Consider the following 14,327-nt stretch of genomic DNA (forward strand, 5'->3'; position numbering starts at 1 on the left):
GCTTCAGCCTGGCACTATTTGAAATGCATCCACATTTTCAGAAGGTTATGAATTTTGTGTGCACAATGCCTCTCTTTTTCTTTAAGTGCAAGGAACCTGACTGAGCATTACAACTTTGACAAACATTCTGGCCATATACACAACTGCACATGTAGTGAAAACAATTGCAATAATACCCCTTCTCTCTGCCACGCTGATCATCAATTCTGTTTATTATAGTTAATGAATGCATGGGCTGTAAAGCTAAAATTGCATTTGGAATAGACTTCATACACTGGAACAATTATTAGTGTCTATTATGCCACATTACCATGAAGAGCCTAACGAGGTAATGAAAGTACAGTAAACTTGCAACAATGATCAATTACATATGCACTAGGAGAAAGCTGTGTAATGATTTGTAATTAGATGAAATCTGATTGCTTTGTAGTATAATCAAAGATTATGCAATACAAGAGCTGCACCATTTGCATATGCATATAGATTTGGCAGTACTTTTATGCAATGCTCTTGGGATTTTAAATACTCAAGCTCTAAAGTAGCTTAAAATCCAAAGGGCATTAATTAACCAATTCTGACTTTTAAAAAAAATAGCTATTTAAAATTGTATGTTTGCATCAAAAGGAAAAACATTTGCCTGCTGAAGCTTTTGGGGGGGGGTGGGGGGACTTCCAGCACGAGCATTTTAAGGCTCTGTCCACACTAATATTTGCAAATCTTGTTTAAAACCTGTTCGAAACACAACTGCAACCAAGTGCTTTTTAGAACAGTTGGCATTTAGCACAATTACAGACCACGCCGGAACCCAGATACATGTATAATATATAGAGTACCACTTTTGCCAACAAAATTGTTTGCAATATTGTCGTGCATTAGTGAATAGGTACTCCGTTCTGTTAACATGGTTTCATGTTTGAGGCCCCACATCTACAAGTTTCTGAACAGATATGACCATGGTTCTGATTGAACACTGTTGAGTAGGGATACCCAATGCCTAACACACATCAACAACGTGGATCCACCAAACCATGTTGAACAGAACTATGCTTGACAACTGTTTTCAAACACAATTGTAGCTATGATGTCAGGTACACTGGTCTAAATAACTAGGATGATTTAGGGCTCAGTTGTGGCATTAAGCCACAGCCCACAATAATAGTAATATTGAGGCACAGCATCCCAGCAGGAGTTGCTGTACACGTTGTGTCTTCGGCAGATATAATACCTTCAGAAGCTGCACCATGCTTGGAGCTCCCTGACACTCCTGGGGAGGGAGTCAGACCATGGCATCACCTTCAAGATAGTCTAGGCCAGTGGTTCCCAAACTTTAACAACCTGTGAACCCCTTTCACTAAAATGTCAAGTCTCGCGAACCCCCTCCTAAAAATGACTATTTCCAGGGATTTTCTCCTTTACCTGAGTATAAATTATAAAAGCAGTGATCTTGGAAATATAAAATTTGTTTTTATGATATGCTTATTACACTCTATTTATTATTAATTATTTATCATTACAGTATTTTTATTACATTATTAAAATGGCAACACTCTTCCAAGAACTCACTTTCATAGCTTGTATCAATTTGAATAAGCCTGTTATAAGACAAGGCTCCTATGTTTGATCAAGGAGTATCAGATGTGAAACAGTATGAAGGTATTTAAGAAGCCAACTCAAAGAGTTCCTCCTACACAAGCATTCAGATCTTGAGCAGTCCAGGCCAACACCACATGTTAAAACAAAGCTTAAACTTGTTCTTCATAATAATTTTAAAAACAATACTAGCTGCCTATTTCATTTTAAAAACAGCAAAAAATATCCACCGCCCTTTCCATTTCTTATAAGGAGTCTTGAAGTTTAAATCTCCTCAGTGTGATAGATATGCTTGCTTTGATCTGCTTAGCTCTGGGAAGTCCAGAGGCTCCGGGCTGCTGACCACATGCTGCCCAGAGTTCCTAGGAACAGCTCTGTCCACCATTAGGGAATTTTTTCCCAAGAACCCCCTGTAACATTTCGCGAACCCCCAGGGGTTCACGAACCCCAGTTTGGGAACCACTGGTCTAGGCCTAAAACAGGTGCTAAACTAGAGAAGCCTTGGATTTAGGGAAAATGTGTTGTCAGTGTGCCCGGCTCTTGTAGAAATGCTCCTTGTGTATCCTCCCTCTCCTTACACATCTGCTAAAACTGGGCACAATTAAAAGCTATGGGCTCAATCCTGCAATGTGCTGATGTATCTAGCTCTGATCCAACACTTAAGAATGTGACTAATCCCATTGACATCAATAGAATTACTCATGTGCTTAAAGTTATTTAAGGGTTTTGCTGGATTGGATTCAGAGAGCTCAGTACCATGCAGGCTTGAGCCCCTAGTTTGGAAGGGCAAATAATTTGGAAGACTATGAGATCTGACAGAGGGACATAAAATAAGGTGGTCATTTTTACTTTGTGCCTTAATACTAGAACAAGAGGGCCCTCAAAGAAAGGAGATATTTGTAATGTGTAATTAACTTTTGGAGCTCACTGCTGCTGGCTATAATTGTGACAACTAGTTTAGTGAGGAGGGTGTGTGGGGGTGTGTGTTAAATGATCATGGTTACAACCAGGGTCCAGACTCCCCAAGGGGAGAATAAAGGGTTTTAACCCCCAAAATAAGAAATTAAACCAACTGATTGCATATTATATTATTGTACAATTAAATATATCAAACAAGATCTTTTATGAAAGCTTGTAATATTCTAAACTTACTAATCATTATGAGATATGAATACAGGCTGTGGTTATGAATTTCTGTATTTGTATATTTAGAAAACTGTGCTCATAACCTGTGGTGCAACTTCAGTTCCACCTCTCAGCAGGGAGGTGTGAGCAGTCAAGGACACCTCCTAAACCAGTTGTTTACACAAATCTGACCTCAAGTAACTATCCATAGTCCAGCCCAGGACAAGATGATAGTGGACCATTAGAGTTAGTGGGAAAACCTTGGGGGTATGTCTATGCTTAAACTGCTACACCAGCAATGCTGCAGCACTTGAGTGTAGACACTACCTCCTGATGCAGATGTAAGTTCCCAGTGGAAACCAGCCCTGAGACAACTCGAAATAATGTCAAGGGATGGTCTACACTGAAAAGTTACACTGACATAGCTACGAAAAATCCACACCCCTGAGAGATGCAAGTTAAGCTGACCTAACCCCTGGTGTAGACAGCACTAGTTTGAAAGAATAATTCTTCCATCGACCTAGCTATCACCTCTTGGGAAAGTGGATTACCTATAGCGATGTAAGGACCCTTTCCGTCACTGCAGTAAGTGTTTAGCACTGACTTGAGCACCCTAAGGGCATGGCTACACTTGCAAATGTAGAGCGCTTTGAGTTAAACCAGCCTTCGTAGAGTGCAGTAGGGAAAGCGCTGCAGTCTGTCCACACTGACAGCTGCAAGCGCACTGGCGTGGCCACATTTGCAGCACTTGCAGTGGCATTGGGAGCAGTGCATTGTGGGCAGCTATCCCACAGAGCACCTCTTCCCATTCTGGTGCTGTGGCTTGTGGGAAGTGTGCGGGGGGTGCAGGGCATTCGGGTCCTGTCCCAATGCCCCGTGATGCATCGGTTCACATCCCAGCAATCCCTCTGCTTCCGTCCACAATTGGCGCCATCTTTCAATGTTTTTTGTACTGCGCGCTCTCTCTTCCCTTTCGGTCTGCGGGAATGGAGCCCGAACTGCTGAGGAATATGCTGACGAGTCTCGCCAGCACATCACGTTTGGCAGTCGAGTTATTCCTTAAGCTCCAAAGTGACAGTGAGGACTCCGATGATATCGACTCGAGTAACGCATATGACACGAGATTGCTTGTGGCATTCATGGAGATGCTCACCACCATGGAATGGCGCTTTTGGGCTCGGGAAACAAGCACTGAGTGGTGGGATCACATCGTCATGCAAGTCTGGGATGACAAGCAATGGCTGCAGAACTTTCGGATGAGAAAAGCCACTTTCATGGGCTTCATAGCCACTACCGATCGGTCGCTAACCAGTTTGGAGTCTGGAAGTCGACCGTTGGAATCGTGTTGATACAAGTTTGCAGGGCCATTAATCACATCCTGCTCAGAAGAACCGTGACTCTGGGTAATGTGCATGACGTTGTGGCTGGCTTTGCACAAATGGGTTTCCCTAACTGTGGTGGGGAGATAGATGGGACACATATTCCAATCCTGGCACTAGCCCACCTAGCCTCCGAGTATGTTAATCGGAAGGGCTATTTCTCTATGATTCTCCAGGCGCTTGTGGATCACCATGGGCATTTTATTGACATTAACGCAGGCTGGCCTGGAAAGGCGCATGACGCACGCATCTTTCGGAACACTGGCCTGTTCAGGAAGCTGCAAGCCGGGACTTTTTTCCCAGACCAGAAGATCACCATAGGGGAAGTCGAAATGTCCATTGTGATCCTTGGAAACCCCGCTTACCCTTTAATGCCATGGCTCATGAAACCCTACACAGGGAGCCTTGACAGCAGCAAGGAACGGTTCAACAACAGGCTGAGCCGGTACAGAATGACTGTGGAGTGTGCTTTTGGCCGTTTAAAGGGCTGCTGGCGCTCTCTGTGTGGGAAGCTGGACCTGGCCGATAACAGCATCCCCGCAGTTATATCTGCGTGCTATACCCTCCATAACATTTGTGAAGGGAAGGGTGAAAGATTCACTAAGGCATGGAACTCAGAGGTTCAACACCTGGAGGCTGAATTTGAACAGGGCTATTAGAGGGGCCCAGCGCGGGGCTGCAAGGATTAGGGATGCCTTGGGGAGCAATTTGAGGCTGAAAGCCACCAGTAATGTCTGGTGCCCTGCATGTGAGTGAAGTTCAGTGGTTCCAATGTTAGTAGGAATCTATGTTTGCTACATATGATACACTGACTTGCAGTGCCTGTTGCTTTCCTGGGCTAAGGTATCTTACTTTATGCAATAATAAAGAATGTTTTCAAAGCAAAAAAATCCATTTATTGAAAAGAAACACAACTGCTTGGGAAACAGAAAGGGCAAGGGGATGCGGTGGGGAACGGTACAATCACAGATTTGTGTATGTTCTGTTATCATACTCAGCCTTCCAGTTTGGAGTGCTGTACAATAAGTGCTGCACTTCAGGATGGCTATACTGCATGGTGATGGGGTTGAGTGCAGTGGGTAAGGGTCGTAGTTTTCAGGGCTGGGTGGTGAAGCTTCAGGTGTTGGAGGCAGCTGGTGGTGATAAGAACCCGGATGTTGGAGGTGACATGGGGGCACCAGGGAACGAGTTTTGGGACAAGGGCTGCGGAGGGGGCGGGGGGAGGGTCGGGCGCGGTAGTGCTCTGCCTGCATGGCTACGAGCACGTGGATTGAGTCCACTTGGCGCTCCATGATGCTTATCAGCCGCTCTGTGCTCTGATACCAGCGATCCACATTTAGCCAGCGGACCCTCCTTTCACTCTCCCGCCACTCCTGCACTTTTTGATTTTCATTAAGGGAGTGCTGCATGACTTCATGCAGCATGTCCTCTTTGCTTCTACGTGGCCTCTTCCTGATTCTTTGCAGCCTCTAGGCCGGTGATAACACGGACAGCTGAGATCTCAAGGCTGCATCTGTAAAGGCAAAATGCAACACTTAACAGAGGCAGCATTGTTCACAACAGACAGAGCAATGATTCCCCTGTACTTAAGGAGGGCAAGCAAATCTACACTAGGGGTCGGCAACCTTTCAGAAGTGGTGTGCCGAGTCTTCATTTATACACTCTAATTTAAGGCTTTGCATGCCAGTAATACATTTTAACATTTTTTAGAAGGTCTCTCTATAAGTCTATATATTATATAACCAAACTATTGTTGTATATAAAGTAAACAAGGTTTTCAAAATGTTTCAGAAGCTTTATTTAAAATTAAATTAAAATGCAGATCTTATCAGTTTAGTGTGATCCTTGCCCTTGTTTTCCCTTGCTAAGTTTCCAACGTCCGGCACGTATTTGGATACTTTAAGCTGCACACAGGCTTCTGAGTGATCCGTTGTTAACCGGCTGGCAGGAGGTCAGCGGCTGGAACCCCAGATCGGCAGCTGAGGTGAGTGGAGCTGGCGGGTGGTAGGGCTGAGCAGGGCCAGAGGCTGGACCTTGTCTGGCCGGAGGCCTGCGCTGGAACTCCAACTGGAAGCAAGGTGAGTGGGGCTGCGGTGGGGACCCCAGCTGGCAAGGGGCCAGCAGCCGGAACCCCAGAGCAGCGACTGAGCGTCTCAGCTAGCCCCCACTCTGGGGTTTCAGCCGCTGGCTCCTGCCAGCCGGGGTCTCAGCCCGCTGCCAGCCTGGGGTTCCTTCACCCAGGCTGGCAGTGGGTGCTGAGTGGGACTGGGGACAGGATCTTGGCTGGCAAGGGGCCAGCAGCGGGAACCCCAGAGCGGCGGCGGGCTGAGCTGCTCAGCCGGCGCTGCGTGCCATCAAAAATTGGCTCGCGTGCCACCTTTGGCACGCGTGCCGTAGGTTGCCGACTCCTGGTCTACACAATAGCATAATATGCCCATCCCAAAGCGAGCGCACATAATCCACGGGAGCCCCCAAATGGTGAGTAAGCACAGGGTCAAGGGGGACTGATTCTTTCATGGCTGTACTGTCCTCTGGGTTTCTGTGCCTTGGGGAGAGCCAACAGCTGCAGGGGGCCCCATACTGAACATTGTCCCCACATTTTCCATTTCCCTAAGGGCATGGCTACACTCGAAACTCCAAAGCGCTGCCGCGGGAGCACTCCTGCAGCAGCGCTTTGAAGTGCAAGTGTGGTCGCTGCAGATACTCCACCTCCCCGAGGGGATTAGCTTACAGCGCTGGGAGCACTGTTTACACTGGCGCTTTACAGCGCTGTAACTTGCTGCGCTCAGGGGGGTGTTTTTTCACACCCCTGAGCGAGAAAGTTGCAGCGCTGTAAAGCGCCAGTGTAGCCATAGTCTTTGTCACTTTTGAAAATGAAACATAGGCTGTTACCTATTGACAAATTTGCTCTGGAAGTCATAATTGCCATAATGTTCTTTTTATAGAACAATGTTCTTCTACCTGTTGGGTTTGAGAACCACCAAGGCCCTATTCATTCCCGGAAACCATTCCACATACCTGACTTTTAGCTAGAATGAGATGGTTTACATTGTTTCATATGCAGTTGTCAAATAATTTATACAGGCTGTCCAAGAATGACTTGGAAAACTTTTGGGGCAGTGGGGTGGCTAGATCTGCAGGCTGGCACCCAAATATTTATTTTTAAAAACAATGGAAGAGGTAAATGATTATTATTGATATTACAGTAGCATCTAGAAGGCCAAAGCACAGTTAGGTTATACTAACTTCTGTACAAATACAGAGAAATAATCCTTGCCCCAAAGAGATTACAATCTAAATATACAAGAGACAAAAGGTGGGAGGAGGGGCATTATTATCCTCATTTTATAGGTGGGGAATTGAGGCACAGAGATTAAGTGACTTGCCCAAGGTCAGAAAAGAAGGCGGTGGGAGGGATGGAAATTGAACTTAAGTCTCTGGCATCCTGGTACAGTGCTTTAACTAAAAGAACATACTAAGCAAAGTGGGTGAGTAGACAACTAAATGAATGCAAATGAAGTTTTACATGGTTTTAACTGGTAGTGTACGTAGGGAGAACTAATTTGAAATTACAGTAGTTGCAGATAGCCTGTAACAAAGTAACCGCATACAGAAAATGTCTGGGACCACTGTGAATAGGTCGATAATCATGTATGATCAAGTACAGTAGCTGTAGTCACGGGTGAATGTAAACTAGGTTGTACAATGGCAAAAAACATTGAAATAAAAACTAAACAGAAAGCATTAGGACAGGTTCATATAAATCACTGATATAGACACATTATTATATCACAGTTTTGGTTAATTCACCTTGAAAACAATACTGCATAACATGAAAAGATTCAATTAAGAGCAGCTAGTGTAAGGAGTGATGAGGGGCATGAGGACAGAGATTTGAATCTAGCAGTGGGAGGGAGAAATGACAAGACATATTCAGAATAATTATATAGTTAAGACAGATCAACTATGCTTCATTTGAGGCCCAATCCTAATTCTACTGAAGTTTATGGGAATTTTTGCCACTGATTTGGGAATGGCACCTAACTACTCTGTGCCTTAGTTCTCCCTTCAAAAATGGGAATAATAAATTACATACCTAGCAAGATTATTGGTTTGATTCATTAATATTTGTCTTTGAGGAAGGGACCATAACAAGTAAAACGGGGCGCTGATTCTGACTGAAGCCTCTGTGCCTATTGTAATTATAAGCGGTAGTGAATGTATATGTATATAAGTATAAGTAGTAAAGACTATATTTGGTTACACAACATTTTCCATTATAAAACCCTGTTTTCAGTTGCTTATAGCTTTGCCAAATTTTAACCCTTTGGACTTAAATTTTCCATGTTGGATGTCTGCCTTAAGCTAAATTTATTTTTAAAAATTTCATCAAAAAAAAAAACACCAAAAAAACACCACCCAACGAAACAAAAACCACCCAAACAAACAATAGTTCACCTGTTTCTGAGAAAAAGATTAGGGACAAATATGTTATTTTGTCCAGATTAAAAAAAAATCCTTACATCCATTTTGTTGGGGAAGCTCTAATGCCTTGTGTTTTGGAGCAGGGACTTGAAATTGATATATGTGGGCGCATAGGCACCGACTCTGTGGGTGCTCCGGGGCTGGAGCACCCACAGGGAAAAATTAGTGGGCGCTCTGCATCCACCGGTAGCCAAGCTCCCTGCCCCACCTCACCTCCTCCTCCTCCCCTGAGCGTGCCACCGTTCCTCCGCCTACCTCCCAGAGCTTGTCACCGCCAAACAGCTGTAGCAAGCTCCAGGAAGGAGGGGGAGGAGCAGGAACATAGCATGCTCAGGGGAGAAGGCAGGGAAGAGGTGGGGGCGGGGATTTGGGGAAGGAGTAGGAATAGGGGCTGGGAGGGGGCAGAGTTGGGGGTGGGGACTTTGGGGAAGGGGTTGAAATGGGGCCGGGAGCAGAGGGGGGTCGAGCACCCACTGGTGCCAGTAGAAGTCAGCGCCTATGTGTGGGAGTTTCTCCCCTAATGTGAGGGATGTGCACTGAATGAGGCAAGGGTCCTGTGGAACAACAGTATTTGATCATATAATTAGAGAGTATCACAATGAATATACACAAAGGAGCTAAAATAAGGCTCCACATGTAATGTTAAATGTGGCACTTCCTAACTTCAGAGTGCTTGACTGTGCAATTTTAATAATCTTTTAATGTTATTTTTGTATAATTACAAATATGTAATAAAATGTACTTTCAGATTCTTAGAAGACCCTAAGAGCTAAATGAATTCATGGTTATCTATAATAAAATCCTTTAAGTGAACACACAAAGAACCAACAAAAACTGGATAGCTATTAGACATGATTTACAGGTGTGGAAAAAAGTGTTCTGTAAATCTTGGGGATACTTAAATGATCCCTTACCACAGGCAATGGAGAAGGTCTTTCAGTTTCTGAACACGCTTTGCAAACATTACCTCAGTGGCCTGTAGGGTGACCAGATGTCCCGATTGTATAGGAACAGTCTAGGGTTACCATATTTGAACTTTCAAAAACGAGGACAGTCCAGGGTGGGGGGTGGGTAGCCCCTCCCCCATCCACTCCCTCCCACTTCCTGCCCCCTGACTGCCCTCCACAGAACCCCCAACCCATCCAACCCCCCCTACTCCTTGTCCCCTGATCGCCCCCTCCGGAACCCCTGCCCCTAACCGCCCCCTGGGACCCAGGGCCGGCTCCAGGCACCAGCCAACCAAGCACGTGCTTGGGGCGGCACCTTGGAAGGGGTGGCCAATCTTGGGGTGACGGGGGGCGCTCGGGGTTTTTTTTTTTGTTTTTTTTGGTTTGGTGGAGTTTTTTTGGCTCGAGGTTTTTAGTTTGTTTTTGTTTCAGCGGCGCGGCGCTAGGGGAGGGCGGGGGGTGGCACGGCGTGGCGCTCGGAGTTTGGGCGGCCGGGCAAGGCATGGCGCTCGGGGGGGGGACGGGGGGTTGGGCGGCCCGGCGCTCGGGGGGAGGCGGGGGGGTTGGCGGCCCAGCGCTTGGGGGGGGGGGGCGGGGGGTTGGGCGGCCCGGCGCTTGGGGTTTCGGCGGCGCTCTTTTTTTTTTGCCTGGGGCAGTAAAAAAGTTAGAGCCGGCCCTGCTAGGACCCTACCCCCATCTAAGCCTCCCTGCTCCTTGTTCCTGACTGCCCCCTCCTGACACCCCCCCCACCCTAACTGCCCCCCCAGGACTCCACCCCCTACCTGTCCCCTGACTTCCCCGACTCCTATCCACACCCCCGACCCTGACAGGCCCCCCCAGAACCACCAGCCCATCCAACCCTCCCCGTCCCCTGACTGCCCCACCCCCTCCTCACACCCCCGACAACCCCCCCAGGAACCTCCAACCCATCCAACTCCCCCTGCTCCTTGACTGCCCGACCCCTCTCCACACCCCTGCCCCCTGACAGGCCCCCCCCAGAGCCCCCGACCCATCCAAACCCCCCTCTCCCTGTCCCCTGACTGCCCCCTGGGACCCCCTGCCCCTTCTCCAACCCCTCAGCCCCCCACCGTGCTGCTCAGACCAGTGTGCCTGGCTCCACACGGAACCAGACACGCTGCCGTGCTCCCCCGTGGAGCACACAGCTCCACCCCCCCCCCAGAGCGCTGCCGGCGCGGCATGCTGAGGCTGCAGGGGAGGGGAGGGGCTCTGGATGCTGGAGGCCCCGATGTGAGTGGCTCAATCCGGCCCCGCCACTCTGTCAGCTGTGCCGCGCTCTGCATTGGGAGGGAAATCCCGGACCTTTTTAGATTTTTACAAAGTCTTCCCGGTTGGCAATTTAAAACCCCCAAATCCGGACGTGTCCGGGATAATCTGGACGTATGGTAACCCTAGGACAGTCCCAATTTTGGGGTCTTTTTCTTATATAGGCTCCTATTACTCCCCGGACCCGACCCGATTTTTCACACTTGTTGTCTGGTCACCCTAGTGGCCTGGCCCAATACAAGAGTGGTGTCAAACAGGGTGACCAGCCTCACGCTGTGTGCCCCCGGAGATACTTACCAGTAACATGAGTAAGGCCCCCTGGAGCCCCTCGGACAGGGGCATTTAGCATGACTAGCATCGCCAAGCAGCCGCCCGGCGAAGGAAGAGAGGCGGCGCGCCCCTCACCGCGTGCAGGAGAACGGCGGAGGGATACAAGGGCAGAGCTGGCCGGGCAGGGGCACCGGCGCCCCCAAGGTCTATCGGGCGCGAGGGGAAGGGGGCATGAGCCGCCGAGTGAGGCGGGCAGAGGTGACAGCGACGGGACGTGCTACTGGCTCAGGAGAACAAGCAACGTTCCTCGGCCGCGGGGCTCGCCTCAGGCTGTTGGGCAGAGATCGGGGCGGACCGCAGTGAGAACAACTAGGCGGGATCGCAAAGAATTGGCGCTTGCGCGTCGAGCCCCCCGTCCCAGCAGCCGCTGTCTTCTGCGCATGCGCGGTGAGGATTGGGACGCCGTTGCCGTGGCTGCGGAGTGACGGACGGAGCCCCAGGCCCTGGGGGTCCCCCGCCCCACAGTGAGGGGTCGCGGCCCTTCAGCCCCTGCAGTCCTTAGCCAGACGCTTCGCGGGAGCCCCGCAGTGAGCGCCCGGCTCGGAGCCGTCTGAGCGCGCAGCTAATCCGGGCTTGGCCGCGGCGGTGGGCGGAAAGTTCCCGACCCTGCGGGGCCCGGGCGCCCCTGAGGCCGGGGCCTGTGATGGGCGAGGGGAATCCCCGCGGCCCTGCCCCTGTCCGCTGCTGCGCCCCCTGAGCTGGCCGAGCCGGCCCGCCGGAGGATGAAGAAGATCTTCGGCTTCGGGAAGAAGAAGAAGGGGCAGTCGCCGGCTTGCCGCGCCTCGCTGCCCGGGGTCGGCTACGAGCTGCGGGAGAAGGAGCTGGGCAAGCTGCACCGAGCGGCCGCCGGCGGGGACCTGGGCAAGCTCCAGCAGCTGCTGAAGAAACACAACATCAACCAGCTGGATAAAGAAAACAGGTAATGGGGGCGGGCGGGGCGCAGTGGCCGTGGCCCTCCCCAGCTCAGCCACGGCCGGGCAGCGCCACTCGGAGCAGCCCCTTCACCCCCCTGTTGCCAGGGCTCGCCAAGTGGGGCCAAAGACCCTCCTTCCCTAGCTCCAGAGAAGCAGCACTTACATAGGCACCAAGTGAAGTGGGTTTTAGCCCACAAAAGCTTATGCCCAAATAAATTTGTTAGCCTCTAAGGTGCCAGAAGGACTCCTCGTTGTTTTTGTTTTATTGTTAACCAAACAGTCAGCTGCTCCAGACCAGTGGCAGCTTGTGGCCCAATCCGCACACAGCGATGGCCCATGTGACGTCCTCAAGGATGCCACAGGTTGTGTGGATGTGGCTCACATAACTGATAGAAAGCAGCATATGGAGTCCCCAGTGGTCAATAGATTGAGAACCGCTGTACCCTAATGATGCTGTAGCCTTCCAGTGCAGCATGGGAACGGGTCAGTTGCAATTTAAACTAATGTAAATGGTGGATTCTCTGTAATTTTTGAAGTCTTTAAAGCATTTGCTAAGGACTTCAGTAACTCAGCCAGAGGTGAGGGGGGTCTGTTATAGTTGTTGGTGGGTGAGGTTCTGTGGCAGCAAAGGAGATCAGACATTAGATGATCACGGTGGTCCCTTCTGACCTGAAAGTCTATGAGTCTTATGTCTAGGGTGAACAGACATCCCACTTTTAAAGGGACAGTCCCATATTTAAGCCCCCCTGCAAGTGTCCTGACGTTTTCTTAAAAACTGGCAAATTATCCCATATTTTCTGTCCCTTTCCCCCGCCCCCATCAGTACTGGTGGTTCCTGCTGCTGGCTGGATCCCTGTTTGCCAGCCACCTGCCCACCAGTGGTGAGTGTGGGGGTCCAGTGGCTGATGATGGGGATAGGTGTGCAAGGCTGGTGGCGGGGCAATGCTGCAGTGCGTGGGGCTGGCCGCTTCCCCTGCTGGTCCATCAGCACAGCCCCCATTGGGTGCTGGCTCTCGGTCAGCAGGGCCCCACCCCCAGTCCCATTTCCAGCTGGAGCTGGCTGCGAGCTGCTATGGCTGGTGAGTGCGGGCAGGCGCTAGGCAGCAGCCAGTTAAGTGTCGGCCACCCATCTGCTCCTTATGTGCTCCCCCTCTTGCTGTCCTCTCCCTGCTTTGCCCCTTCAGCCCCCCCCCCACCCCCAATTCCACTGCTCCTTCATATGCCCCCAACCCCCGGTCAGAGTGCTTGGCTCACCAACAGCCTGGCCAGCAGGCTCCTTCCTTCCCCCACTGCCTCTGGCTGGGCTGGCACCCCAGGAAAGCCCAAGACCCTCCAGCTCGGGGCGCTGGCCAGGGGGAGCCAAGCCCGGCATGTGCCAAAGCCCTGCACAGCGCTGGCACAGGGAAGCCGCTCCGCCCCTCAGCTAAGCTCTGGAGTGGCGGGGTGGAGGGGAAGCGATTTCCAGCCTATTTGCGCCCCGACTGTGCAGGTTCCATAGCAGCCCCCCGGGCAGGGTCTTAGCATCCCCTTCACACACACACATACCCGGGGTCCTCCCCACAGGGAACACGGGGCTGCTCTGTCCCCTCGCACCCTCCCCAGCTAAGCCACCTCTCTGGCCGGGTTTGCTGAAGCCCCTGCAGTCAGGTTCCCTGGACCCTAGTGCACAATGCATCCTTAGGGCTTAATACCTTCCTGCCCATGCTGTAGCCAGGGGACAGGAGGCAGTTGTGTTGTGTTGGTGGCCAACAGAAGCCTGGAAGTGTTAGCTGCCTTTCAACACTGTGCAGGCAGGAAAGGACAAGCTGCTTCCAGACACAAGGGTGGGTGGTGGGGAAGAGATGAGCTCTGCAAAGACAATGGCCAGGTCATCCCTTCCCCGTCCCCTGCAGCTGGAAGCTGCTCCCATCCCATCTCTCCCCCACAGTGCTGAAAGGTTGCTGTGGGCCACATTCTGGTGTGAACCCTGGCAGAAATCTGGGCCGGGTAGGTGACCCTGCATGCTGCCCCCATATGTTGCATGGGGAAGACTTGGCGCCAGGTACCAGGAGAGGCGGGTCCGTCTCGGGGGCCCAGCCAAGCATGGAGGATAGAGAGTGCCGGGCAGGGAGGGTCAGGTCAGTCGATCATGCCTCCCTTCCCACCCCCTGCCAGGAGAGGTGTATGGGAGTGTGTGTCACCTCTCCCTTTGTGAACCCTAAAGCCTTAAAGATAAGAAGGTAAATAAAAATAATCCAGCTACTCAATATTTCTTTGTAACAGGGGCTCAGTCA

At 50.5% G+C, this 14,327-nt stretch overlaps 1 protein-coding gene across 7 annotated transcripts in view; it reads left to right on the forward strand.

The window, feature by feature from the left end:
* Positions 1 to 11,817: 11,817 nt before the first annotated feature.
* The window catches only part of ANKRD7 (ankyrin repeat domain 7), a 163,228-nt gene continuing 160,718 nt past the window's right edge, over positions 11,818 to 14,327 (forward strand). For all 7 annotated transcript variants that reach the window (XM_026648724.1, XM_026648725.1, XM_026648726.1 and 4 more), the window contains exon 1: positions 11,818 to 12,059. In XM_026648724.1, the coding sequence (XP_026504509.1) occupies positions 11,863 to 12,059 (197 nt within the window). In that variant the 5' untranslated portion in view covers positions 11,818 to 11,862. The remainder of the gene's footprint in view (positions 12,060 to 14,327) is intronic.

The sequence above is a fragment of the Terrapene carolina genome, unplaced genomic scaffold, assembly GCF_002925995.2.
Source record: "Terrapene carolina triunguis isolate 2854851 unplaced genomic scaffold, T_m_triunguis-2.0 Scaffold68, whole genome shotgun sequence".
Lineage (NCBI taxonomy): Eukaryota > Metazoa > Chordata > Testudines > Emydidae > Terrapene > Terrapene triunguis.